A 24,302-nucleotide genomic window follows, 5' to 3' on the forward strand; every position below is an offset into this window, starting at 1 on the left:
TTGTTTGTTTGTTTTTTTTGGCAAAAAGCGAATGAAACTGTTTTTCCTTTTATCCTCCCCCCTCTTAAATTTTCCGTTTCTTTGCAAAAAATGTGGCACATAAAAAAGAAAATGTTTCTATTAGCTCACTTCCAGTAGTTTGGCTTCTCCCTTGCGCTTTGTAGCCCACGTTTTCAGTTGCACGACAAATTAGTGACATCTAGTGTTCAAATATTACACAGTGTCCCTTTAATCGTGTTCTTGTGCACCTTTACATCATAAGAAATAATCCTTTTGCACGTAAAAGTAGTCCAAAAATAATCAAACAGTCGATATATACAACAACAAAACATTTCAATTTAACGGATTTACAACCGGCGTCAAATGAGACAGCGTTGCACCTCTGTCTAACAACATCAAGGTGGCGCTGTGGTCCCGCTTGTAACATATGTGAGTTTATGAGCAAAACAGCAAGTCTGCTGTTGCCGTCAAAAATAAAAATCATCTCCATGGACTGTCCTGTGCCAAAAACCCCAACAGTGCGGGTGTGACAAGCAAGCCCCTGGGCCAGCCAGTGACCTATTTGTCGCTTTTCTCACTTCGGGCGATATTTTTCCATCTCTGCAGGAAAACACGGTTACTTTCATTTATTTTCTGCGAGAGAACACAGGTCACTTTCTTCTCCCTTTCCATGCATTGTGCAGATGTTCCTTTACCTTTGTCCAGATCGATGACTTTGCAAGGTGTGTTCATGCTGACCTCCTTTAGCAGGTTGTTCTTATAATCTTCAAATCACATCAGAGCGTTTCAATTTCCATTCTTTTTTTTTTTATTCTCCTTTTCAATATTTTCTCACCGAGTCTATTGTCAGGCTCCCTTATGGGCGGCGTTGCCTCGGCAACGTCCATCTCAAACTCTTCTGAGCTGCTGGGTCGTCTGTTGGACCTCAATTTAAAATAAAATAATGTGTGTTAAATGCAAAGACATCAAATAAACGAAAAAGTATATTGTACTACCTGGTGGATTCTATTGAATATAATTCTGAAATGAGAAAAAAACAGTCATAATGAGATTTACACTTCAGAAAACTTGATAACAAAAGAATTATCCGAAAATTGTAAAACGACAGTAAACCCCAGGAATACAACGTGAATCCGTTCTGAGGTCCGAAAAATAGATTTGAAAAAAAAGATTGTGTTCCTGTAAGGTTTTCACATTTCTTAAACCTAAATCTGACTCAGAAGACACTTGATGTGTCTTGTCAAAACTCTTACAGTTGGAGCATGACCAAAGGTCGGAGAAGTTATTAAGCCTAGTATAGTCCACATATTAATTTATTTCGCTGAATCAAAGAATTTAACACATCTTTCTTCCTTGCCAATTACAATTGTGTGTAGGAGAAAGAGAGCGAGCGGCCGGGGCTTCCGGGTTGCCCACTTTTATGACACATGGCGATCAAATGTCCACGCCTCACGACCAAGCCTCTGGCTGATTGGTCCGCACCGTGTTGATGCAAATTTCCCAATCGTCCTCTTGAAGGATGGGAGAAGGATGATAGGTCATCGCCCTCCGGACAGAATGGGGCACGACACACACATTCTAACTGGTTCACTCCTTTACAGTTTTTTAATTGAATTTTTGCCTCCCAAAACAAACTGGCAAGCATCACGACCATTAGCTTTTAGCAGCTTGTTACATTAAAAATAAATTCATTAATTTAATCAGACTCTAAGGCAATTTAGGAGAGCGCAAAGAAATTGTTCTCCGTGGATCATTATCATGTTTGAGAAACGACTGAGGCGGCGTCGGGGAGAAGCAGCTCCCTTCTATGCTACACGACAACCCTCACTACCCCTGCGGGGTCGACGATGCCAGATCCATTTGGCACAGAACGGATGACCTGGGGCTACAACTTGTGGGAAACCGCTACTTTTGGGACTCATCGTGGACACTTGGCTCAATCCAAAGACACCCGATGCTAGTGCGCAACTAGCTAGCCTCTCTGTGCTGAGGGCACCCGATGCTCGCTACCCGATGTCAGACACTAAAGACACAGTAGATTACACATCCATGGGTCCAAGTGTTTTGATTTCCGTGTGGGGTCTCTGGGGGTGATAAAGCCTGGACCATACAAAAGTGGACGAGGCATGCATGTGGAAGTAAGTGGGGGCCTTTCTGTCATATCTGAAGCTGTGTGTACTTTTGGCCAAGGTCCTCCAGTTTCGTTTTAATTTTGTGTAATGACAATATAACCATTCATTCGACTGCTATTATGCGTTGTGTATTATTTGTAGACCTATAGTTGTTATTTTGTTACAGTGGTATGCTCTGTCAGTAATGACATCATCTTGAGGTAAGTTTGCCGTGTAAGTTCGCGTTTTCATTTTTTGCGGGTAGTTCTGGTCCCCATAACCGCCAAAACTGAGGGATCTCTGTATCGTTTAGTGTATATTTAAACCTTGATTGCCTTCAGCCATTTTGCTCACCTATGAAACAGTCAGCCAGAGGACATCAGGTTCTAGGTTATATCATATATATTGTTAATGAACATTTTGTTGTGAGATACTGAGTTGCTCGACATGAATGAGGTTTATTTTTAAAAAAGTTCAAAAATGATGTAGCTTGGACGTTCACTGTAGAAAGAAAACATACATGCAAATATAATTAAGTAGAATAATACATGTTCTTATTCAAATTATTAATTAATTTTCTGCAATTATTGTTGGTAATATACTGATTAAAGGGACAACCACAAAACCTGTCTTTTTTCATTTTCTCCTTTTATACTAACTTCTTTATGCAACAATAATGATTCGTAATATAATTAACCAGTGTGTGCGTCTGTGTATAAAGTGTTTCGTGTCGTTAAGTGGGGATAATAGAAGGCAATTTATTATTTATTATTTATTGTTTTCATTCAGCACTTTGAGCGTCAATTTATAACCTGAAAAGTACTTTCCAAATACATTTGATTCGATTGAAATGCATTCCTACCTTTGGATCTCCTCCTCCGGGTTACGAGTATGATGACGAGGACGACAAAGGCGAGGAGGAGGAAAGCGGTGAGGACGAAGCCCAAAGGCAGCAAGAAATTATGCCGATGGTCGGGGACCAGCACGTTAATCACTCGCGGTGACTCCGCTTTATCTGAAAGGTAACGTCAAAAAAATTATATTCACCGACATAATCACATTAAATTGATGTAAACGGGTTTTGGTGACGTGCAACTCCAAATGGACACCGCCTGGAACGATTCACGAATATCCCGGCTCTCTCTCGTCCCGGCTTTCAACCTTTATGTCCCCGACTACCTCTACTCTCCTTTCCTGGCTTCCATCTCGCTTCCGACCGACCACGTTTTTGCTCTCCTGTCCCGGTTAATGACCCGTTTTTCTGTTCCCGACATTGCCATCGCTCGCCACGGAAGTCCCACTTCTGCGTTCAGAGCGACCTGCTTCCCGCGCCCAACGATCACCAGATCGTGGGGGAAACCTTTTCCTTTCTTCCAATAGAACTGAGAGAAACGTAAGGCAAGTGGGTCCTGTCTCAGCTCTGGTCCTGACAATATTGTACTTATTTTTCTCTTGGATCTTTTATTTCCTGTTTATCTTTATCTCAACAGCCATAAAGTTATTTGTTTTCTGTAATGCAAGTAAAAACAAATGTCTTTCATTCTGGATTCATTGCAAACCAACTGAAATATTGTCTTTCGTTCATGGAAAAAATTCAAATATCCTCTCTCTTTAACTCCACCCGGGGGACTAAAAACCCACATTAAACCCCAACCCCACATTTGCATATTGCTCTTTTTTTATTACAGTGTGTATTTTTCGTAACACTATTTAAATGCTCTTTATTAACACGCTATATTGGGTATTTTTGTATTCTTTATCTTTTATTTTACTTTTAACACAAGGATACTGCTGGAAGTGTGAATTTCCCTACAGAGATGAATAAATTATCTAGACATCTATCTCTATCTAGACATCTATCTCTATCTGACTTCTATCTAGACATCTATCTCTATCTGACTTCTATCTAGACATCTATCTCTATCTGACTTCTATCTAGACACCTATCTCTATCCTGACATCTATCTAGACATCTATCTCTATCCTGACATCTATCTAGACATCTCTGCCTATATATCTCTAGACATCTATCATCACCCCCCCTCCATCTATCTCTATCTATATCAACTATCTCTATCTTGACATCTAGATATCTAGACATCTATATATCTATAGACATCTATCTATCCCCCTCTATCTACCTATCTATCTCTCTATCTTACAATATCATGAAAACGTATAGTAGTTGGCTGTAAGCCATAATCATCAAAGGCTTGCAATATTTCAGTTGATCTGTAATTAATCCAGAATGCATGACATTTTTTTTTTTAACAGAAAAATAACTTTCTCACAATATTCTCATCTTCCGAGACAACCCTACCTGGACATTAGGTTCCCTGCACTTGCTCCAAGGTGACTCAATATTTTAATTTCCTTTTATGACGGGAATCGTAAAAAAATTTCGCCTGGCACGAGGTGAAAAAGTTAACGCTCCGCACATGTCAGCCAAAAGTAAACAACGGGTCACGCCATATGACTCCATGTTTTCTGCTGTAAAACCAGAAAAGATGACAAATACTAGGAAGACTGACTTGCTTGTGTATTAGGGACATTCCGCATGTTTATGTTTTTCTAACTCGATCCAGGATAGCAACACACTGTATACTTTTTTGTTTGCTTCTTTTCATCCGAGGAAGGAAATGAGACTTGACCCACATCTCACTCTCCCCTTAAGTCCACTCTCTCTCTCCTGTCTGTTTTTCACCAGCTGCTAGACACATGAAACACTACACTTCTTTTTTTATTTTCCAACCAAAAATACTTTCCTCTCTAAAGAAGACAGGAAAATAAACCTGAGTATGCAGGACTCAAGGGGTGACGGTAGCCAAAGTCAACATGCAGCAGACAAAAACGAAAAAAAAAAACATGAGATGATCAGCTATCTATCTACTTCCAAAAATGAATACTGTAGAATACTGTATTCCTTCTTATATCATAATTAATTGGGACCAGAACCCCCCTTAAATAAGCAAAAATTTGCAAAGTAATCCCCCCCCATTTTAACAGGCTGGACCCCACTCGCTCTAATTGATAACCGGGGATAATGGATTGCGGAAGCACAGGTGGTGTTCATTTCATGCGGATAGAACGAAAAAACGCTGTCACGCATGACACATTTGCTCTCTCGGCCCCCTGCTCTCTACTGGGGATAATAAATCACGGCCCCAACCATGCAGGACGACACGCCACCCGACAAAAGTACCTTCTGCCTGCCCCCGCTCGCAGCAATAGTCAACCGGAAATAATGGATCACGGACGCACAGGTGCTGTTCATTTTATGCGGAAAGAACGAAAAAAATTCTGTCACGCCTGACACAAATTTGCTCTCTCGGCCCCCTGTTCTGTACTGGGGATAATGAATCACAGCCACAACCATGCAAGACGACACGCCACCCGACAAAAGTACCTTCTACCTGCCCCCGCTCGCAGCAATAGTCAACCGAAAATAATGGATCACGGAAGCACGGGTCCTGTTCATTTTAGGTTGAAAAAGTGAAAAGAGTAGCTGCCTCAATTGACACAAATTTGCTCTCTCGGCCCGTGCTCTCAGCAAAAGTTGACTACCAATAATATATCGCGGCCACAACCGTGCATGTCAATCCTGCTGACGAAAGTGCCTTCTGACGGTCCTTGCTTGCAGCAATATAAGATTGGGGATATTGGATTGCGGCAACCGGAGTGCTATTTGTTTTTGGCACAAAGGAAAACATATCGCTGCCTCCAATGCCAAAAAACTGCTCTCTCATCCCCTGCTGTCAGCAATAGTCGACCAAGGATAATGAATCGCGGCCACTACCGTGCATTTAATTTTTAGGCAGGCCAGAACGACACACCTCCTGGCAAAAGTACCCTCTGCCAGTCCCTGCACGCAAGAATCTTGTATTAAGGGTATTGGATCTCAGCCCCATGGGTGCTTTTCATTTGTGGAGAAAAGAACGTTAAAAAACCTGGTACACATTACACTAATTTGTTCTCTTGGACCCTACTCTCAGAAATAGTCAGTAAAGGGCCACGGCCACAACTATGCATTTTTATTAGGTGGGCCAGAACAACATACCTCTTGACAGCCCCTGCTCGCAGCAATACTCACCCAGGAATAATGAATCCTGCACCCTTACTACTCGCAGAAATGTGGGATTGGGGATAATGGGTCATGGCCATATAAGTACTGTTCATTTTAAGCAGAAGTACATAACAGCAATACAAAAACAGCTGCCAGGCCCCAAAAAAGTTTGCTCCATTGTTCCCTGCTCGCAGCAATGTGGGATTGGGGAAAATGCTTCGTGACCGCACAAGTGCAGTTCACTTTTTGGTGAACAGAACGGCATAAAAGTGTCATGATTACCTATGTGATTCATCTGTGCCTTCTCATTTGGTGCCAACCGTTGCGGGTTCTGATTGGCTCCCTGTCCCTATTTAAACCCAGTCCTGTCAATCCCCTGTGGTCAGTCCGTCTGCGAACCTCAGTGAATACTAGGAAGGCTTTTTCACCCCTGACGCCTGCCTGTCCCGTTTTTGCTCCCGTTTGTCTCCGGCTACGACCTGTTTTGATCCCGACCACGTCTGCTCTTCCATCCCGGCTTACGACCCGTTTTGGATCCCAACTACATCTACTCTCCCGTCCTGGCTTACGACTCATTTCCGACCCCAACCACGCTTTGCTCTCCCAGTCCCGGCTACCGACCAGTTTTTCCGTCCCTGACACCCCTTTCTACGGAAGATCCACTTCCGTGTTCGGATCACAGTCTGAGTACGAGAGCGACTTGCTTCCCGCGTCCAGCGAACACCGGATCGTGGGCGCAGAATTTCCTCTTTCTTTCAATAAAACTTGTGGTAAACGTTACGCAAATGAGTCCTGTTTATGTTCTGGTCCTGACAAAAAGCGCTGCTAACAATGTGCTCTGCCAGCCTTCGCTTGCAGCAATACATGATCGGGGCTAATAGATATAATTGATATAATTTATAAACTTAAAATCTTAAAATGTTTGTAACATTTCAGTTGATAGGTGGTGAATCCATAATGTACGACATTTTTCTTTGTTTAATTGCATTACAGAAAAAAAATGACATTTATCACATTTTTTTAATTTTCTGAGAGTCCAGAACAGATTATTACCATAAAACTTGTTATTCTACTTTGAGAGGAAAATGAAACATTTTCATTATAATGAAATTATTAGTAGAAAAAAAACATTGGAATTGGGTGGGTGGAGGTTTTTCTGTCACTCTAACAGGGAAGGATTAATCGTGAGGGCAGAGATGGATTTCGGCTCCTGTGGATAAAATTCCACTGGAATGAGAACATAATGGCACACGAGCACAGATCCCACCACAGGAATTTCACAAAGCCTCCGAAATGATTTTGCCATATTTATACCTCTAACATGATCAGCGATGACTCCAAAAAGTATCTCCAAATTCATTTTTATGCTGTTTTTTCCCTTCTACTTAACTCAGAAGAATGTTGTTTACGTACCAAAAAACAAACACTGAAATAAAAAATTGGTAACAAAAACAAAAATGTGTAACATTGGCCCTAAGACTGAAACAGTCATATTCATTTGTTTTTCAATTACAAGAAGTCTCAAAGGGCTGTATAGACCACAGACTATTATGACAGCATCCCCTGATCTAAAACCTACATAAGGGCAAGGAAGAACTCAAAACCTCAGCATGAAGAAATCTTGAAAAGATATAGTCTCAAAGGGCTGTACAGACTATTATCACAGCATCACCTGATCTAAAACCTACACGAGGGCAAGGAAAAACTCAAAAACCTCTAGTCAAGTCATGGTTATTTGAGACTCCATTAATCAGAAGGAGTCTCAAAGGGCTGCACAGACCACAGACTATTATGACACCATCCCCTGATCTAAAACTTACATGAGGGCAAGGAAAAACTCAAAACCTCAGCATGAGGAAATTAAGAAACCTTGGGAAGGGGCCGCACATGAGGTTCAGCAACATTGAGATCAACCATCCATCCATCCATTATCTGCACCGCTTATCCTCAGTAGGGTTCCGGGGGTTCTGGAGCCCATCCCAGCCATCTTCGGGCAGTGGGCAGGGGACACCCTGAACTGGTTGCCAGCCAGTCGCAGGGCTCACAGAGACAAACCACTCACTCGCTCGTTCACACCTAGGGACAATTTGGACCGGCCAATTAACCTGACATGCATGTTTTTGGAATGTGGGAGAAAACCGGACTGCCCGGGGGAAACCCACGCAAGCACGGGGAGAATATGCAAACTCCACACAGGAAGGCTGTAGCTGGATTTGAACCCGTGACCTCAGAACTGTGCTTCACACGCGCTAACCACTGCATCACCGTGCTGCTTAACATTGAGATCAATTACAAAAAAATAAAACATTAGCCCTAAATTGCTAAAAAGACAACGTGATAAATAACAGACTAACAAATTACTAGCCGTTGATTTTGAATACTGACAGGTTATTCCTGTTAACCGGTGCCATGTGAGTTCCAGTGACAAAATATGCTATATTTTGTGTTAATATAGGCTTATAGATTTTCTTGTATGCTTAACTGCCGTTTTTGATCCTGACCACGTCTACTCTCCCGTCCCGGCTTTCGACCTCTTTTCGTCCCCGACCACGTCTACTCTCCTTTTCTGGCTTACAACTCGCTTCTGACCCTGACCTCGTTTTTCTCTCCTGTCCCAGCTACTGACCCGTTTTCCGTTCCCGACACTGCCATCGCTCGCCACGGAAGATCCACTAAACTAAAGTCTTGCTCTTAGCTTACAAAAACCTCAAGGACAAACAGACAAAATTATACACACAAAGTACATGTTTACGCATTAAAACAGGTCGACTTTAGTAATTTAGCTCTGTAGTGTTAGCATGTAAATATTTGCTCAAGTCTAGCTAGCTGCTAACGAAATCTTCAGGGGAAAATGATTGAATGTCTCACAAAGTTAACCAGATACAATGGCTCATAGGAAGGTGGCCCTTCAGGGTTAGCATGTAAATATTTGCTAAAGTCCAGCTAGACTCTAGCTGCTAGAGGCTAACAAGAACTTTAAGGACGAATGGACTGAAAGTCACGCACAAAGTACATGTCTATGAATTAAAAAGGCTGAAAGTTAGTGATTCAACTCTGTCGTGTCCATGTAAACTATAGCAAACTGTCATGATTACTGATGTGAAGCACCTGTGCCCGCTCATTTGGCGCCAACTGCCTCGCACTCTGATTGGCTCCATGTCCTTATTTAAACCCACCCCTGTGTGTCGCTTTTTGATAGTCCGTCTGCGAACCTCGCTTACTCTAGGCAAGCTCTTTTCGACCCTGACTCCCACCCGTTTTTGCTCCCGACTGTTCTCCGGCTTCGACCCATTTTTTATCCCGACCACGTCTACTCGCCCGTCCAGGCTTTCGACCTCTTTTTGTCCCCGACCACGTCTTCTCTCCTTTCCTGGCTTACTACTCGCTTATGACCCCGACCACGTTTTGCTCTCCTGTCCCGGCTACTGACTGTTTTTTCCATTCCCGACACTGCCATCGCTCGGCAGGGAAGTCCCACTTCCACGTTCATAGCGACCTGCTTCTTGCGTCCAGCGATCACCAGATCATGGGTGCAACCCTTTCCTTTCTTCTAATAAAACTGAGAGAAACGTAACGCAAGTGGGTCCTGTCTCTGTTCTGGTCTTGACAGCAAACACAAACTAGTGGCAAACAAAATTGTAGAATCAGTGGGACACACCAACTTCTGAGAGAATGTCTTGTTGGTAAAAACTTGGCTGAGCTTCCGTTTTGTTCTCCATGTTGTTCCTCCTCCCCACCAAAGCTAGCCTCGCCCGTCTTGCCTCACGTTAGACGGGACGTCATCACAATATCCCATATTTTTCCTGTCCGCCGAAACTGAAAAGGCACTTTCGGTCCTTTCCAGTGGAAAAGTTTTTAGGGCTGAAGTTCTGGTACATGCGTAAAAAAACACCAGAGAAGTTCTGTACACATACTTTCATGTGTGCAGGCAAATAAAACTCGGGCTTTTTCACGGGTGACTCAAGTGAGGCTTTGGGGGATTTGGCATGGAATAAGCTGAGCAAAATGAATAAGAAATCCAAGAAACGTACGAAACAGAAAACAGGACTTTCACAGGGTTTAGGCGATGGCACGGCAGTTCGACACACAGGAAGAAAACGACGTTGAGAGCAGATGTGAAGTTTTGTTTTGCTTTTAATGGTACTCAGGTCTGTTCAAATACTCACCTGGCTTGTGTTTCTGTCTGTTCGTGTATGAGAAACGGGGTTAGTTTGAGGTCAAAGACACGACTTGTTGGAAGGATCAACTGTTCCAATTTAGAGGGGCATAGAAAATCCAACTACCCTGCAAAAAATACAGTACACCCTGGGATACAGTAACCCCACCTTAAGACTGTTTTTTTTTGTATTGTTCTGTACTAAAAAAATAAACATTTGATAAAATAATATGCTCCATAAAGTTGAGTTTAACTTACTTGTGGAAGATGGGCTTCAAGAGTTAGGGGACTTTTTTTTACCTTCTCTGTGGTAAAAGGTGGAAGAAAAAAAAGCGATCCAACCATATTCTCAACCACATCAAGCTTTCTTCTTCCACTTTCAATTCAAAAGAAACTGCTCGCCTCTTCTTTACACTTTACACCAATCATATCGAATGGATGCACAAGATTTTTCAGCCACCTCTAAACAGCAAGGATATTTCAGGTACCAATCAAAGATTGGGACAGTTATTAGCCAGGTTCATACTGGTGCTTGAAATCCTTGAAAATGCTTGAATTTCAATATTGTGTTTTCTTAAGGTTTGAAAATATCATAATTACTGATGTGACTCAGCTGTGGCCGCTCCTTTGGCCCCAACTGCCGCGGATTCTGATTGGCTCCCGATCAGTATTTGAACTCAGTCCTGTCTGTCCCTTTTTGTCAGTCCGTCTGCGAACCTCCGTTAACACTAAGCAAGTGTTTTTCGACCCTGACTCCCACTTGTCCCGTTTTTTGCTCCCGTCTGTTCCCCGGCTTCGACCCATTTTTGATCCTGACCACGTCTACTCTCCCGTCTCAGCTTTCGACCACTTTTTGTCCCCGACCACGTCTACTCTCCTTTTCCGGCTTACGACTCGCTTACGACCCCAACCACGTTTTTGCTCTCCTGTCCCGGCTACTGACCCGTTTTCTCTGTCCTTGATACCGCCATCGCTCACCACGAAATATCCTTTTCCGCGTTTGGAGCACAATTGGAGTTTCGGAGCGACCTTCTTCCCGCGTCCAGCAATCACCAGATCGTGGCCGCAACCCTTTCTCTTTCTTCCAACAAAACTTGTGAGAAACGCAACGCAAGTGGGTCCAGTCTCCATTCTGGTCCTGACAGATAACTCCTTGAATTTTAAATGAACGGAAGAAATTGTTGCCATGTTGTCATGATTACTCATTCATTTTACCTGTGCCCGCTCGTTTGGCGCCAGCCGCTGCTGGCTTCCTGATTGGTTCCCCGTCCTTCTTAAGCTCAGTCCTTGCACTGTTGTCAGTCCGTCAGTAAACCTCTGTTGTTACAAGGCAAGCGTTTTGACCCTGACTCTTGCCTGTCCCGCTTTTCCACCCTTTTTTTCCACCCGTCCGCTCCTGATCTCCCCGTTCGTCTCCGGCTTCGACCTGTTTTTGTCCCCGACCACGTCTACTCTCCTTCTCTGTGTGCTAGTTTTCCGACACTATGTTTTTGTTGACCTTAAATAGCAGTTGTGCAGTACTGCCCTAAAATGGATGAAGGGGGCAGTTGTTTGAATTTATCTTAAAGGTCATAACTTTTGAAACATTTTACTAAATTGTCCAATTTTAATAATTTGGATTGCAGGAATAAAATATGAGTATGATCTCGATATCCTACCCTGTGTATGGTTCTAATTGCACGTCTTTGGAGGATAAAAAGGGGCTGTAGTGAACTTTTGTAATTATTGCCCCAGACTTCTCCACAATCTTTAAAAAAAACTACTTTCACAGGGCAATATGGAGAACGTTTGTGTGGTATTGATTGTATATATTTAATCTAAGTAGAAGTGAACATATTAAAAAATGGATAGGATTTTGATTTGATTTCAACTGTTTTGTGGCCTAATGTAAAGATTTCCCTGCTCTTGGTGTGTGAGTGTGTGTGTAAATGGGTAAGTGTGAAGCACATTGTAAAGCGGGAGGTCTTCATTGACCAGAAAAGCGCTATATAAATGCAGACCATTTACCATCTACACGGCCAAGGCTTAAAATAGATTCTCAACTTTAGTAGGCCCAGCCTATTAGTTAGAGCTGATTTCGTCTAATTTTATTGCCCATGCACTGCTAAAACATCATATATTTTGTAAAAGCTCCCACTTGAATTTGTATAGCATGGTAAGTTGGTTCGGGTGTAAAACTGCATTCACTTAACTGTTGTAAATAAATGTGTGTTATTCCCAAAAAAGACCCCTTATTATTCATGACTATAATATAAACTGCAGTAATCTAAAAATGTTAAATTGACATTCTTTTACTGATCCGGTCCGTCAGACAACAAAAGTGTCACGATTACTGATGCGGGACACCTGAGTCTGCTCCGTTGGCGCCAGCAGCCTCGGATGCTGCTCCTTTTAAACCCCCGGCTTTTTGCTACCGGATGTCAGACCGTCTGCGAACCTCAGTTACACTATGCAAGCTTTTTGACTCTGACTCCCGCCCGTTTTTGCTCTCGTCTGTTTCCTGGCTTTTTGACTCGTTTTGGCTCCTGACCTCGTATACTCTGTTTTCCCCGGTTTTCGACTCGCTTTGGTCCTCGACCTCGTCTATTCTGTCTCCTGGCTTTTCGACTCGTTTCTGGCTCCCAACCACGCCTTTGCTCAAATCAATCAATCTACTCGAATGTCTCGAAGACCTTGGTACTCACCTGTTTTTCCGTTCCCGACGCCACCCTCGCTCGTCACGGAAGTACCACTTCCGCTTTCAGAACGAACGGCTCCCCGTGACCACCGAGCTCCAGATCGTGTGTACCCTACTTTCCCTTCTTCCCAATAAAACTCTGTGAAACGTTACGCTACTGGGTCCTGTCTCCATTCCGGTTTCTGACAGAAAGTCTGAGTTAACATTGTTTTAAGGGACTGACGATCCTCACAAGTAAGTTTTTGAGATCATTTTTTTTTCAATCTGTCTGATAATTGTGTTTTGTTGTTGTTTTGCAATGAATGCATGTTTTTTCTATTCAAAATTAATATTTTGATTCAAGTTTATATTTGCAATGGTTGCAAATATCAAGTTGAGGTTTTTCCCCTCGAGTGTTAATTTCTGTTTTCATGACGGTAAAAGAAGTAATAGTCCTTGAAATAATAACATACCTTTGTCTGCACTGGGCAATGCTTTTGTGGTGTGGATTGTTGACGTTTCCACGGTGACCTGAAACTGTCGTCTCTCATGCAAACCGCAGTAGTGATGATGAAGGTGACATGAGTACATCCCCTCGTCGGTCACCTTAACAATCCGCAAACACACATGAACAATACAAAAGAGTTAGTAGTCTCAGTGGGTGAAATTGTTTGTGTTTGCTGGGAGATTTAGGGTATATTTTTAGGCTATTTGTCTTCAGGGAACTACAGTTTTCTATACGAGGTATTAACATTTAACTGTAGACGTTGAGCAGACGTGACAAAGTTTGGCTAAGAACAGCAAATAGATAATTTGAATTCACCATTTTCTCAATGTGATTTACTCTTTAGACATCAGTCTGATTGTCATAATAATGTGTTTAATGTTACACATCTGCTGGGAATTTAAGTCGAAATGAATTCTTCTTTGAGAGATTTACGAAGAACATCTCAACTCAACGTCTCTCGTTTGTCTTAGTTTTCTTCATACACTTCATTCAACTTCATGCAATACTTGCCTCAGTAGTGAAATTACATTGAACTTGACAAGTTCTATAAAACATAGTAGAAATCAGCATACAATTCTGTTTCTTTTTTTCTCGGCTTGTCCTTTTTTTAGGACGGGGGACTGATCGGGTCATGCGGTGTGAGACGGGGCAGGGAATGTTGTGTTTCCGAGGTTTGAAAAGTGGGTGAGCTGTTGCTAAATCCTTGAAATTGCTGCCATGTTTCACAACAGGTCTGCTTAAAAATGAAGAAAGGCAGGCCCAAACCATGATGCTGCCACCACCATGTTTGACTGTGTGGATGGTGTCTTGAGGGTGATGAGCTGTGCTGCTTGCATTATGTCTTGCATTGTTGCCAAAAAGTTGGATTCTCCTGGGTTAAGAGATGTGTGTCATAGTTGCCCATTGCCCTCACTTGGCCCCACCCGTTTGGTGCCAGTTGCGGCTCGTTGCCTGATTGGCTTCCCGCCTATTTAAACTTAGTGCTTTCATTCACTCCTTGTCAGTCTCCAGTATCCAATATCGATCCCGCCTGTCTCATCCTGTCTGGTATCTTGCTCCCGTCTTCAGTATCCGGTATTGATCCCGTCTGTCTTCTTCTGTCTGGTATCTTGTTCCAGTCTCCAGAATTCGATATCGATCTCGTCTGTCTCCTCGTGCCCGGTATCTTGCTCCAATCTCCAGTATCCGATATCGTTCCCGCCTGTCTCGTCCTGTCCGGTATCTTGCTCCAGTCTTCGTTATCCGGTATCAATCCCATTTGTCTCGTCCTGTGCAGTATCTTGCTCCAGTATCCGGTATCGATTCCGTCTGTCCCGTCCGGTATCTACCCATGTGTCCTGCATCGATTCCATCTGTTCTGTCCGGCAGCAATCTCGTCTGCCTCTGACTCTGTCTCACTTCTTCCGCCTCGCAATCACCGCATCCCTGGCGCCTGTGTTCACGTGCATCACTGCCCCATTTCCGTAAAATAGAGCTTATGTGAAAACGTTACGCGTCTGGGACCTCCATCTGTTCGGGCTTTGACATATGGTTGCATACAATGTTTTGCGATTGTCGTCAGCTATATTTTTGACTGATCAATCGTCAAATACTGTAATGCACTACCTTGTGTATAGTGCGCACTTAAACTTAAAGATTGTCAGGACGGAGACAGGACCCACTTGCGTTACGTTTCTCTCAGTTTTATTGAAGAAAGGAAAGAATTGCACACACAATCCGGTGATCGCTGGTCGCTGGAAGCAGGTCGCTCTGTACGTGGAAGTGGCACTTCCGTAGCGAGGGATGGCAGTCTTGGGAGCGGAAAAAACGTGTCAGTAGCTGGGAGAGCAAAAAACGTGGTCGGGATCAGCAACGAGTCGAAAGTCAGGAGAGGAGAGTAGACGTGGTCAAGATAAAAAAAAAAAACGGGTCAAAGCCGGGAAACAGACGGGAGCGAAAACAGGAGTGATTCAAGGTCGAAAAGCTTGCCTAGAGTAAACTGAGGTTCGCAGACGGACTGACAACAGGGGACAGATAGGAGTGGGTTTAAATAGGGACAGAGAGCCAATCAGACTCCGAGGCAATCATGACAAAAATAGGGGGAAACATGTGATCTACACATGAATACATATGATAGGTATGATTTTGCTGTAATATACTTACTGTGGTTAAAGTTTTTATAACACAAAATTTCCATTGATTACAAAGCTTTTATCCGCTCAAAGTTGAAATTTGAAATCCATAGCATTCGAGTTCCACATGTTACCTGCAGATCCGATATGGTGAGTGAGAAGTCTCCCTCTGAGAAGGCCCTGTTGCTAATGTTCATCTTCTTCTGTAGAAACAAAGGTCCGTAGCTACGCTGCTCCCCCGACGCGTACATGTCCACCAGGCGGTCCGCACGATCATTATAGATTCCCCGGGACTGACGGTCCCAGTGGACCACCTGTTGGTGGCGTATTTTTCCAGTTGCGCCATAAACTAGGACGGGCCATTCCAGCATCCTACCTGTTGGTCCGCCTCTTGGTCGCTCCAGTCGGTCCAAACGCTTCTCCTGTTGACGCACGGCAACACCACCGTGCTGCCCACCAGCGCCACAAAAACCGCTTTATGGCCGTCCCAGAAGCGCTGCTCTTTGCGACCTGAGGACCAGTGTGTCGAAGGTCACGCGTCCGTTCTCCCCGGTCAGGTTTAGGAAAGGCGGCGTGAGCTTACGCGATTTGGTGACGTTCAATTGCACCCGGACGGTCTCGTAGAGGTGACAGTAGAGGTGGTGGAGATTGCAAGAGTAAAGGCCTCTGTCGTTCATTGTCACGTCTAACCAGAACAGATGTTTTGGAGTTATGAGAAATCGGAGCATGGTGTCACGGTTGCCATGGCTTGTTGACAGATTGGCTTCCCCGCTATTTAAACGATGTCCTGTCAATCCCCTGTTGTCAGTCCATCTGCGAATCTCCGTGATACAAGGCAAGCCTTTTTTGACCCTGACTCTCGCCTGTCCCGTTTTTGGCTCCTGTTTGTCTCCCGCTACCACCTGTTTTGATCTCGACCACATCTGCTTTCCCGTCCCAAATTACAATCCGTTTTTTAATCCCGACCATGGCTGCTCTCCTGTCCCTGCTTACGACTCGTTTCCGACCCCGACCACGTCTTGGTCTCCCAGTCCTGGCTACTGACCATTTTTCCGCCCCTGACTCCGCCATCGCTCGCTATGGAAGATCCACTTACGAGTACGAGAGCGAACACCGGATCGTGGGCGCACCCCTTCCTCATTCCTTCAATAAAACTTGTGGTAAACGTTACGCTCCGGTCCTGACACATGGTGCTTTTGTTATTGTTTCTCTGCTTTCTGTCATGGAAAACATGTAGTAAAGACCAATAAACTAGATTTTTTCAGCAATAGAATATAATTTTCTCAACAATAGCATTTTCAAATCAATCAATCTACTCGAATGTCTCGAAGACCTTGCTAACTAACTAAACAAATAGCTAGCTGGGCAAACTGAGAGGAAATCCAATTTACTAGGTAGAAATAATGAGAACAACTAAAAAATAATTTGATAGATAAAGAGGGTCAGCTAGAGAGGGGAAAGGAATAGAGAGAGGGAGTAAGAAAGAGAGACATAGAGATAGAGGGGAGTAGAGAGTTTGAGAGAATGAGAAAATGAAATGCAGAGAAACTGAGAACCAGGTGCAGAAAGAAAGGGGAATAAAGAGAGACAGAAATAGAGGGAAAAAAATGAAAACAAAACAGTAATTGAGAGAACAGAAGGTAGAGAAAGACAGAGAGAGGGATGGAGAGAAAGTGAACACAAAAAGAGACAAAGTAGAGAAATTTAAAGAATTTGAAAGAGAAGAAGAGAAAAAATCGAGAAAAAGACAGCTAGAGAAAAACGTAGATACAAAAGGAATTGTCAGGACCAGAACAGAGACAGGACCCACTTGCGTACGTTTCTCTCTCGTTTTATTGGGAAGAAGGGAAAGGATTGCACACATGATCCGGTGATCGCTGGTCACGGGGAGCAGGTCGCTCTGACCACGGAAGTGCCAGTGATGGCGGTGTCAGAAGCGGAAAAACAGGTCAGTAGCCGGGACAGGAGAGCAAAAAACGTGGTCTAGATCAGCAAGGAGTCGAAAGCCAGGAGAGGAGAGTAAACGTGGTCAGGATCAACGGGTCGAAGCCAGGACACGGATGGAAGCCAAAACAGGAGTGAGTCAGGGTCGAAAAGCTAGCCTAGAGTAAACTGAGGTTCGCAGACCGAGTTACAACAGGTGACAGATAGACGAGGGTTTAAATAACGACAAGGAGTCAATCAGAGTCTGAGGCAGTTGGTGCCAAAGGAGCGGGCACAGTTGCCTCGCGTCAGTAAGCATGACGGGAACAGAGAAGGACAGAACAACAAAAAGCAAAATAAATTTAGAGAGGTAGAGAGAAAGAAACAACAAGAGATCAAGGCAGATGAATAGAGAAAGAAATAGAAAGAGACAGCTACAAAGGGAAAGAGAGAGAGAGAGAGAGAGAGGGTAGTAAATGGAGAGAAAAGAGACAGCCGTCGAGAGAAAGAACTAGAAAATGAAAAAAATAAATTGAGGCATTCAGCAAGAGGTACAGAGGGAAAAAAGAAGAAATTGACTGAAAAAGAAAGGGAGAGAGAGAAAAATGGAGGGAAAGTGAGCGATAGATTTATAAATGATCAAAATGTTTTACCTTTAATAACCAGCGAGAAATTGCCATCCTTGAACGCTCTCTGGCTGAGTCCGACTCGTTTCAGGTTGTAGGAGTTGTAAATCCTCTGCTGTCCCGCAGAGTACATGTCCAAAACTCTCTCCATGCCATCTTCCAAGTGGGCCCGGTACACGTCCCAGTGGACCACCCGCTGCCTGTCCCTCGGGTTGTCCCTCGTCCACACCATGCGACCACTCAGGCACTGCAAAGTCACGCTGGAGCCAATCGGAGCGCTCACGTTGTAGCCGCCCACGACCACGCCGCTGTCTGATTGGCCGCTCACTGAAGGACGCGTGAGATAAACTTATTAATATAGAGGAATCCTTTGGACCATTTGAATAGTTGCCTAGCACCGATTTTGTAATACAGCAGAGCCTCAGGATATGACATAAATCTCTTCGGAGGCGGGGATCGCAAAGTCAAATTGCAGTATAGCGGAAATTTTTCACTGCACAACTGCTATTTAAGGTCAACAAAAACATAGGGCCAGAAAACATCCATAAATTATTCCTTCGGAAAGAGGGAAATTATAACTGTAGTAAATTCGTAACCCCAAAGGTGAGAACAACCAGGAAAAGTATGTGTGTGTCTGTGTGCGGGGTCAAACTTTAAGACAATTTACAAGACGAGATCAAACAATGTCCGACTATTCACTTGTTCAAATTTAAATACAAAAAAAACATTCCTGGCGGAATACAGAGATGAAGATAAAAACAGATTGACTAATAATATGTGCTGTAAGATCCTGTAACCAACCGAGTCATAGGGCATCACTTCCCGTAGTGTGTTTTGGGCGAGTGACTTTGGATTTTTGTATCTATATTTGTTTTTTTTTGCTTTTTTATGTATTAAATAAACAAATAACTGGATGGATAAGAAAATGAAATAGTTCATTTGAAAATAAAAAGATAGTTCAATAAAATGGCTCCATTAAATTACATGAAATATTCAATTAGATCGTTTCATTAAAAGCACATAGATATAGATCTAAATAAATAGATTCAATCGAATATCATTATAAATGAATATACGTGTGAAGGAAAACTGATATTCATTTGACGAGCTGGTGTGGTGGAGTGGCGGATCGATGCAAAAGGCGGGAGGAGACAGCAATGGGGTACTAATATTAAATTTGACATTTGCAAGAATTGTTATGCCCTTAGAAGGTTTCACTTGCTTTAACTGCCTCTTTATTTTTGATAATAGACCTAATCTTTGATTGCTTATGGCCATGTATTTTAGCAAGCTTAACAATATGCATACTGTCCTCATACTGTATTTCTTGATCATTGCCAGCTTCGTTTTCATGATTGTCATGCTTTTGCTTCTCCCTTTAGCACACCGGTCTAAAAGGGAAGGGAAGTGCACGAGAACAGTGTGAGTTTTGTCCAACAGTAGCTCTTGTGTGAATACCGCCTGTCTTGATTACCGATGTGATGCACCTGTGCCCGCTCCCTTGGCGCCAACTGCCTTGGACTCTGATTGGCTCCCTGTCACTATTTAAAGTCTTTCTCTCACCTGTTGTCAGTCCGTCTGCGAACCTCAGTGTACTCTAGGCAAGCTTTTTCGACCCTGACTCCCACCTGTTTTTCGCGCACATCTGTTCACCGGTTTTCATCCGTTTTTGATCTTGACCACGTCTACTCTCCCGTCCCGGCTTTCGACCTCTTTTTGTCCTCGACCACGTCTACTCTCCTGTCATGGCTCACGACTTCCGACCACGTTTTTGCTCTCCTGTCCCGGCTAGGACCCGTTTTTCCGTTCCCCTCGCTACGGAAGATCCACTTCTGCGTTCAGAGCGACCTGCTTCCCGCATCCAACAATCGCCGGATTGTGGGCGCAACCCTTTCTCTTCCTTCAATAAAACTTGTGCTCCCGTCTGTTTTCCTGGCTTCGATCCATTTCTTGATCCTGACCACGTCCACTCTCCTTTCCTGGCTTTTGACCTGTTTCCAATCCCGACCACGTTGGTTGTTTTCCTGTCCCGGCTACTGACCCGTTTTTTGATCCTGACTACGTCTACTCTCCTTTCCTAGCTTTCGACCTCGTTTCCGATCCCGACCACATTGTTTGTTCTCCTGTCCCGGCTACGACCCGTTTTTTGATCCTGACCACGTCTACTCTCCTTTCCTGGCTTTCGAATTGTTTCTGATCCCGACCACGTTGTCTGCTCTCCCGTCCTGGCTACTGACCCGTTTTATCCTTTCCCGACACTGCCATCGCTTGCCATGGAAGTCCCACTTCCACGTTCAGAGCGACCTGCATCCTGCGTCCAGCGATCACCCGGTCGTGGGTGCAAGCCTTTCCTTTCTTCCAATAAAACTGAGAGAAACGTAACGCAAGTGGGTCTTGTCTCCGTTCTGGTCCTGACATGCCTGTTATTTTGTGATTTAATTGGTGACCAGACTTGATGAGCGAAATTAAATTTTAAATTTTATACATTTTTGAGCTTGTAAAATAATTTATTGTTAACGTGGTATAGTGGGGAAAACGCCGTAAAGAGGGGCTGAAAAATCTTACCCTACCCTGTAGCGTGAGAACAGGGTTTACTGTACCTTCATGATATTGACACACTCTTTTGAAAAACATATGTAGACTATTTGTTTTTACAGAAGAGAAAAAGGTGAGTCATTCTTTTCAACAAGTTTGCTCAGCAGGTTTATAAAACAACATCAACAAGACTGTAGCTCACCTGCAGTGAAGAAGTATCCCACAGACACTGAAAAACAACAAAATCACATCAAATAACATCAATTTCTTTTCACTACAATGGATGATGAAATTATTAAACCACTTGTGCATTTGTATGCAATTGTGTGAATGTGGTTTGTTAACTACAAAATCTAAATGTGTCACGGTTGCCATGGCGCCGAATTGGCGCCACCCGTGTGGCACCAGCTGCAGCTCATTGACAGATTGGCTTTCCGTCTTATTAAGCTCAGTGCTCTCATTCTTACTTTGTCGGCCCATCAACGAACCTCTGCCCCGCAAGACGTGCGTTTTGACTCGGTCCTATTTCCTGTTGGTGTTCCCTGTCCGGTATTGTTCCCATTTATTTTTGTCCTGTTTAATATCGGTTTCTAGTTTCGATCCAGTCTGTTTTTGTCCTGTTTATTATTCTCTCCAGTTTTTGTTCCCGTCTAGTTGGTCCTTTTTATTTTCGATATCCTGTTTCATTATCAAACCTGTCTGTCCCGTCCTGTCCGGTATCGACCCCATCTGTCCGATATCTACTCGGGCAATTGGTATCGATCTTGTCAGCCTCTGGCTTCCTATCATTTCACATTAGACTGAAATAATAATAATTAGATAGATAGATAGATAGATAGATAGATAGATAGATAGATAGATAGATAGATAGATAGATAGATAGATAGATAGATATTTTATTCATCCCTGTAGGGAAATTCACACTTCCAGCACTATCTTTGTGTTTAAAAATAAAATAATAAAATAAAGATATAGACTACAAAAATACCCAATATAACGTGTTAACAAAGAGTATTTAAATAGTGCTACGGAGAATACACACTGTAATAAAAATAGGGTAAAATGCAAATATGGGGGTGGGGTTCAATATGGGCTTTTACTCCCCCGGGTGGAGTTAAAGAGCCTCATTGCATGAGGAACAAACGATCTCCTCAGTCTGTGCGTGGAACAAGGCTTGGACAGCAGTCTGTCGCTGAAGCTGCTAAGCCTATTTGACCCAACTTTGTCTATAAACCACCTCGTAATACATAGTAACGTAGTAACAACATAATTATAACATAAGTTGTTTGAGAAATGCATATCAAACTGGTTGTGCATAGCAGTCACAAAATAGTTTTCAAAAAAGGTCGATGACCACTGATTTAAGAAATCGAATACCATAAAAAGCAGAATTATATGTGGCACTCATGGATTTACATGTATTAAATATTTAAGATAAAAAGAATTGCAGGATGTATAATAATTAATCACAGAAATTATCCCTTCCTGAAAGTCTTCAAACATCCGGAATAACTTATAGAAGAAGAAGAAGAAGAAGTTAATTAATGCCATATATATACACTGACATTGTACAGAGGAAATGAAGAATGCTTACTGTGGATTATGAGCAGAGCCTGAAAAACGAAGTCTTCCTGGTGGCTCTTCATCTTGCCTCTGTTAAGAACTGTTTTTGCTTCTGTCTAGAACAATACGTTTTTTAGTCTGTCGCCCTCAAAAACAAAGAAATGCCGGTCATCGGTCCTGTTAATGCAAACAAGTCTGTTTTCTGCGGAGCGTTCTTCAGAAACAAAGTGTTTTTCAGAAATGAAACCTGAGACCAGCAGACCCCTCCTCTCGGAACTGTACCCGAGACGTCCCAAGCTGGAAAAAAATCCTGGCGGGTCTTTTGGGTTCATTTTTTTGGGACTATTAACTACTGAGTACTTTTTTTTTACTTAAGCAACCACAAGGGGGCGATTTTACATTCAAGGCTTTGGGGGTGCTAAGCACCCAGAGACATTGAAATATGAATTAAGTCATTTTAAGAAGCAATAAACAGTGAAATAATACATAATTTACCTCTGTGTTGTCAAACACAAGCTGTTTTATGACAAAGAAGATAAGAGTTCTGTCAGGACCAGAACGGAAACAGAACCCACTTGCGTGACATTTACCACAAGTTTTTATTGAAAGAGAGAGGAAGACCTGCGCGCACGATCCGGTGTTTGCTCTCGTACTCTGATTGTGCTCTGAACGCGTAAGTAGCGAGCGATGGTGGTGTCGAGGACAAAAATGATCGGGGGTCGGTAGCCGGGACTGGGAGAGCAAGGCGTGGTCGGGGTCGGAAGCAAGTCGTAAGCCAGAACGGGAGAGTCGACGTAGTCGGGGATAAAAAGAGGTCGTAAGCCGGGACGGTAAAACAGATGCGGTCAGGAGCAAAGACAGTTTGTAGCTGGAGACAGACAGGAATGAAAACGGGACAGGTGAGAGTCAGGGTCGAAAAAAGGCTTGCCTGTGTGCAAACCTCAGTTAACACTAGGCAAGCCTTTTTCGACCCTGACTCCCACCTGTCCCGTTTTTTGCTCCTGTCTGATCCTGACCGCGTCTACTCTCCCTTCCCGGCTTTCGACCTCTTTTTGTCCCAGACCTAGTCGACACTCCTTTCATAGCTTACGACTCGCTTCCGACCCCGACCACCTTTTCGCTCTTTCTGCCCCGTTTCGGGCTAACACCGTCATACAATAAGACCCCACCCCTTTGTACAGCGTGCAGCCTTCGAACAATGGCAGCACGCGTCTCTCTCCTGTCTCGGCTACTGACCCGTTTTTCCGTTCCAGACACCGCCATCGCTCGCCACGGAAGATTCCCTTCCGCGTTCAGAGCGACCCGCTTCCTGCGTCCAGTAATCACCAGTTTCTTCCAATAAAACTTGTGAGAAACGCTACGCAAGTGGGTCCTGTCTCCGTTCTGGGCCTGACGCCTGACAATAACACGTTGTTGACTTCTTGCTGGAATATTTAATATTCTATTAGTATTATGTAATTTAGATGAACATGACATAGCATCAGATTATTATAATCTACTATGAAACTGACCAATTTACCAAGGCTCATTATAATCTGTTCTAATTTTTGAAGCTTTTATGAAGCACCTCAGAATTTGAAGGCGCAGTGTGTAATATTTGACCACTAAATGTCCCTTTTTGTCATGCAACTGAGTGTTTTTCAACATTTTTGGTCTTCTTATACAAAATATGTGGACTCAACATAGCCAAACTGTATCCTTTTTTTTTTAATTTTCGGCCAAGCTTTCTCAAGCTTTTTGGTCCTTTTGGGTGCCCGTAGCTGTAAAATGGCAGACAATCATGTCAACGCCGTTTAAGGGGAACCTCATGTTGTGTCACTTGACTGCAAAATTCTCGACATCAGGTATTCACGAAATTTGCACATTTGAGTATTTTTACCTATGATTGAAATATATTCCGTTTTTTCACGGCAGCATCATAAAGCCAATATGTCAGTCAAGTCAAGTCATTTTTATTTGTATAGCCCTTAATCACAAATAGTCTCAAAGGGCTTCACAAGTTATTACCTATAAGAAGTTTAGGTTATTCATATGCTATAGAGTAGAAGTG

The 24,302-nt window shown here is 43.3% G+C and overlaps 1 protein-coding gene across 2 annotated transcripts; it reads right to left on the reverse strand.

Annotated features, from left to right (window-relative positions):
* Positions 1-63: 63 nt before the first annotated feature.
* Positions 64-22,474, reverse strand: LOC148363749 (matrix remodeling-associated protein 8-like). 2 transcript variants are annotated; one of them, XM_088337768.1, is made up of 12 exons: positions 22,284-22,474; positions 20,892-20,918; positions 18,182-18,481; positions 16,189-16,290; positions 15,982-16,115; positions 15,740-15,919; positions 13,460-13,592; positions 2,974-3,126; positions 996-1,020; positions 836-915; positions 696-764; positions 64-600 (listed from the first exon to the last, which is right to left on the reverse strand). In XM_088337768.1, the coding sequence occupies exons 1-12, from the start codon at positions 22,333-22,335 to the stop codon at positions 575-577; spliced, it is 1,281 nt and encodes a 426-aa protein (XP_088193894.1). In that variant the 5' UTR covers positions 22,336-22,474; the 3' UTR covers positions 64-574. The 2 variants fall into 2 exon arrangements, with proteins under 2 accessions (XP_088193894.1, XP_088193893.1); XM_088337767.1 differs by having other exon boundaries at positions 836-924.
* Between the last annotated feature and the right edge of the window lie 1,828 nt (positions 22,475-24,302).

Source organism: Urocampus carinirostris, chromosome 6 (assembly GCF_059441175.1).
Source record: "Urocampus carinirostris isolate Australia breed hairy pipefish chromosome 6, RoL_Ucar_1.0, whole genome shotgun sequence".
NCBI classification, from domain to species: Eukaryota; Metazoa; Chordata; class Actinopteri; order Syngnathiformes; family Syngnathidae; genus Urocampus; species Urocampus carinirostris.